We start from the raw sequence: 5,421 nt of genomic DNA on the forward strand, positions 1-5,421 counted from the left end.
GGTTTTAATGAAACTTCAAGCAGTCGTTTATAAAGGTATTGTCTATAATATGATGAAATAAAATGTTTAGGTTTGTGTGCTTGATTTGAGATATTATATTTTATCTAAGAAAGATAGTAAACGTGCCGTTTTAATAATTTACTCACAGTTTGCCATTTATTTATAAATGATTTTCATTTCCGTATACCGAGTCCTGATTTATTGAATGTTTTCAGGATAAAAGTGTTGCGCCATTGCATCCGATTTATCAGGTTTTCATTAAAAATACCCTAAATACGAGAAAGAAGCTGTCCAAAATATGTACACATTCTGGTTTTCTTACTTACTCCTACTCTGTCCTGCGGCCTTGTTTACTTAATCTTACCCTGACCTGCGGCCTTGTTTACTTACTCTTACCCTGTCCTGCGGCCTTGTTTACTTACTCCTACCCTGACCTGCGGCTTTGTTTACTTACTCTTACCCTGTCCTGCGGCCTTATTTACTTACTCTTACCCTGTCCTGCAGCCTTGTTTACTTACTCTTCCCTGTCCTGCGGCCTTGTTTACTTACTCTTACCCTGTCCTGCGGCTTTGTTTACTTACTATTACCCTTTCCTGTGGCCTTGTTTACTTACTCTTACCCTGTCCTGCGGTCTTGTTTACTTACTCCTACCCTGACCTGCGGCCTTGTTTATTTACTCGTACCGAGTCCTGGGGCCTTGTTTACTTACTCCTACCCTGTCCTGTGGCCTTGTTTACTTACTCCTACCCTGACCTGCGGCCTTGTTTACTTACTCTTACCCTGTCCTGCGGCCTTGTTTACTTACTCTTACCCTGACCTGCGGCCTTGTTTACTTACTCTTACCCTGTCCTGCGGCCTTGTTTACTCACCCTTACCTTGTCCTGTGGCCTTGTTTACTTAATCTTACCCTGTCCTGTGGCCTTGTGTACTTACTCTTACCTTGTCCTGCCGCTTTGTTTACTTATTAGTCTTACTCCAGCGTCTAAAAAGAAGTGCAAAAGTGTTACAGAAAATTTTATGGTTTATATTTCACTAGCTCCATCTTTGAAGGAGTTAACTGAATAAGACAAGTTTTGTTTGTTACAAACCTGTTTTTCGAAAGTAACTGCTAACTTCACCACATGAATTGGAGGTGGAGACCGAATGATGTCTTTTATCAAATCGTCAGGGAGAACATACGCTTCGCCAGGCGATCAAACTAACGACTTCGCGATCCGTAGATCTGCGTTCTGCGGGCGGACTGAATTGCACAAGAGTTAAGGAAAATCTGTACACAATTTTCAGTTACCATGACTGAATCTATATTGAGATACCTAGGTGGTATCGAACACTACCAAGACAAGAATCAGCTTGTAATTTTTCCAAAAAATAACTATGATAATCTATGAGAGGAAAAGGTAAGACAAATATTGCAGATATACCATTGAAATATTCTTTTAACTAAGTGAAATAGTATTTTGAACAATATAAATGGTGATCTACAACTTAATATGAATTTAGTGACAGTGTTCATTATGTCAAATGATGCCTGATATAGCATACACTCACTTACTGAATGACTTGATCAAGTTGATGGTCAATAGTCAAAACTATTGCCCGAGGTCGGAAGAACCAAGTCATGTTATAATATACTATGTATATTTTAGCGACTAATTAGCACATTCAATTTCAGTGAGATTTTCTAGGAAAAAAGATATTGAGATTTAATCTTTTTTAAAGTTTACATGCATAAGAAATTGCAATATAATTTTGTGCTGCACTTTTCACAATACTGCACTTGTTGTCTAAGCACAAAATGCTCAGTTTGAGCTATTGTGATAATTTTGTGTTTGTCAAAATCTGTCATCAGTTTGACTGTTGACAATCTAAATGTCACAATTATGCCCAAAATGAAACTTTTTCAAAATGTTATCCTCGGTAAAATCTTGGACAAGAACTAAACATACGGAAGCATCTGAGGTAAAAACCTAGATCACTTGACCAGGTAATGGAAAAACCTTGTTAACACTCTGTAAGCTACACCTTCGACCTCATCTCCATAAAACTTTTTATACCGTTGTTAAGTTTAAAATTTGTATTTGAGATGTAAATATTCTATGAATAATATTTATTATTCATCAATTATCAAAATGCAAACGGAAACTACTGCAATCGAATTCACGTGTGGGAAATCGTTATATGATAATAGTCTTGTTTCGTATTTTGTGTGTTATTTACTCGTAAAGTTAGTAACTCTAGCAAGTTATACAATCGTTTTCTCTGTCGTTGGTTTAACGTATAAATAATAATATAGCCAGGCATACAGTTTTCATCTACGTTAGGTAAGTTTTGTACTTGCACATTATAATTCACATCAATCTTGAACTGGAATCCAACTATGTGTAGAGATAAAAACGAAAAACCTGGAATTTCAGGAAAATATATTCTTGAATCTGGCAATATAATTACTTATCATCATAAATATTTTATTTTCAGATAATAACCCGGGTGGAAACAGATATGATATTTGGAATGTATACACATATTGTTATTGTCACGTGTTTTACAAGCACGTGCTTAAGTTTGTCGTCAGATTGTAAATACCTGCCTGAATTGGATATGCTCACATGCGACAACACGGTTCCGTTCACAGTGCCACCAGATGTAAAGGAAGTACAAATAACTATTGACAAATCCATAAGATTTGAAGACAAGATGTTCGCTGATAAAAGCTGGGAGAATATAAGTGTGTTAGAAATAACTGCACAAAACAATGTACAATATGAAAATTTTAACATATCGTTTTTACGTGGATGTTTCAAATCCTTATCTAACCTTACAGAACTTCGTTTCCACGGCAACAGAATAACATCTTTTAGTGTAAATACTCTAGCAAGCAATGTACATTTAAAATTGCTAGAATTTTCGTCGTGTCGAATGATGAATATTGAAGATTTCCTGGACTCCTCTTTAAGCGTAGACATAACGATAGATAAACTAACACTGAGTCATGTCTCCGACAAAAGTATTGATGAATGTAAAATTGATGACAAGTTTGTCCAGATGATAAAAAAATACGGTGTTATGTATTTAAATCTAAGCAACTCTAACGTTGTTCTTCAAAGCATCCTAGATTTGCCTGAACGTCCTAACCGTTTGAGAAGCGTCGACCTTTCAGACGTGTACTATAGTGTCAGTGGTAAGAATATGGGTTGGCGCAGTATTTATGAAACATATGATAAACTCTCGGATGGTCTCATTTCTTTAAATATTTCTGAATTTCCGCTTGATCGCTACTTCAAAACAGCAAATATATTCGAAGCAAGAAATGTTTCTCATTGCGCTGAACTAAACTACCAGTTTATCAAATTATTTTTTAAAATTGAACACCTGTGTGCCGATGCAATTTTTAGAGAAAACACAGTAAGTATAAAAAACATTTTCATAAACATTTCAACGTGTTCGGTGAAGTTGAAAACACTTCAGTTTAGACGAAACCGTCTGAAATATTTTAATATAACACTTTACTTACCTAAATATAACAACATTACCGAGGTTGATATATCATTTAACGAAATTATATATTTTTCTCCATATGCACTCAATACTGCAACATCTTTGTTGACTCTGAATCTAAACAATAACAAGTTGGGACAAATGGAAAATCTACCCGAATTTGGCGAACTACTCCGTGATTTAGACTCGTTGAAATATTTTAGTATTGCTGGAAACAGAATTTCAAATTTACCTTACGACTTTTTCAGAGATAACGCGTATTTACAAGTCCTAGACTTGTCGGAAAATATATTTGAGACAATTACATTCAGAGTAACTAATTTGAATTATTTACTTGTGATAAATTTAAGTTTGAATCGTATACATTACCTTGAGGGAAAATCACTTGAAAATGTTCAAGTATATTTAACAAGGAATAATGAAAACAAAGTTATTCTAGATTTTTCCGGAAACCCAATTGAATGTAGTTGTAAAGGTGTTAATTTTATAGAATGGATAATATCTGACTTACAACCGCACTTGAAACATAGGTACACGTGTGACATGGAAGGTGAGGAAATTGAAATCGGTGACTTTTCCTTGCAACATTCGAAATATCTATGTTACCGCACCGGTATTTTTGTGGCTGTTTCTATTTTTGCTGTGGTCATATTGTCAGGCTTTCTTTTGCTGATGAAGTATTTGTCTAGAAGGAAAAACATGCGAAGAGAAAAAAATGCTCAGATGTTTTTTCTTAAGCAATTTTTAAAGGGAATATTGCAGGAGCAATATCTTTGTCAGATCTCATATGCAAGCGAAGATGAAATATGTGTTTTAGACACGATAAATCCTAATTTGAAACGCGCTTTTAACAATTATGCTGCAATTGAGCGTGATTGTATTTGTCTTGGAGACACGCATTTCAATTTGGGCCGTCCTATTGTTAACGAAATCCTACGGTGTATTTCCAAGTCATGTGTTATGATATATGTGGTCTCTAACTATTTCTGTCAGAGTCAGTGGTGTGAAATGGAATTGCGGGAAGCATATGAAATCAACAAACCAATTATATTGATTTTGAAAGAGGAAGTACCAGAAAATAAAATGTCACCCCTGTTGGCGGCTATATTTAACCGGTATACCAGAGCAAAACTTGTTATCAAAGGTGGACAATATGAGCTCATTCCGGACTGGAAATCTCTATGTGAGTCAATTATCAAGTTAGCTGCAAACAGTTATATTGTCAAAGTAGATAATCACAAGAGAAAGAAGAACACAAAGCAAGATGACACAACCAATATTTAAATGTCATTTACATTGTTTTGTGTAAATGCATTTCATTCATGCATATGCTGTATTTTTCGTACTGAAATACAGTAGAATTAGATGTAGTGATAATTTAGAAGAATGAAAAATTTGAAAATAGAGTAAGCTTTGAAGTATTTCCGATATTTGATTCACGTTTCAATGTACGTAACTTTTCGAGAATGAGTAGACTTTGTCTCTAGCTTTTATATATACTATAAATAAACACAATCATGATTCGCATTCTTTTTACAAATTTCACAGCAAAGTTGACAAGATTGTGATAATACAGTCAGAAATCATATTTCCTGGAAAACAGTCACTTACACGAACCCGATATATGGTGATCATACAGGTTGATCTATAATATATAATAACATAAGTAAATTTAATAACTTTGTCAGTTTTTGCAATAGAGAAATAGTTGAGCACTTGTTAGAAAGCTAATTGACCCAAGTCTCATTAGAGAGGTATAATGATTGCATGCGACGTCAACGTTACGTCAGTGACGTCATTGAAGATGTGATATGTTTTCAGTGTTTCCAAGATGGTGGAAAATGCAAAAACTGAAAATTTATTATGAATTAGGTAAATCTTAAAAACTTGTTGTATGCAAATTGAAAGCTTCTACTCCATCTGCAC

The 5,421-nt window shown here is 34.7% G+C and overlaps 1 protein-coding gene across 1 annotated transcript; it reads left to right on the forward strand.

The window, feature by feature from the left end:
• Window positions 1-2,201: 2,201 nt before the first annotated feature.
• LOC123542932 (toll-like receptor 13) lies at window positions 2,202-5,013 on the forward strand. Its single transcript, XM_053542931.1, has 2 exons — window positions 2,202-2,321; window positions 2,476-5,013. Exon 2 carries the CDS (start codon window positions 2,500-2,502, stop codon window positions 4,777-4,779), a length of 2,280 nt encoding a protein of 759 aa, XP_053398906.1. The 5' UTR covers window positions 2,202-2,321; window positions 2,476-2,499; the 3' UTR covers window positions 4,780-5,013.
• Window positions 5,014-5,421: the final 408 nt, after the last annotated feature.

This window comes from Mercenaria mercenaria, chromosome 1 (assembly GCF_021730395.1).
Source record: "Mercenaria mercenaria strain notata chromosome 1, MADL_Memer_1, whole genome shotgun sequence".
Lineage (NCBI taxonomy): Eukaryota > Metazoa > Mollusca > Bivalvia > Venerida > Veneridae > Mercenaria > Mercenaria mercenaria.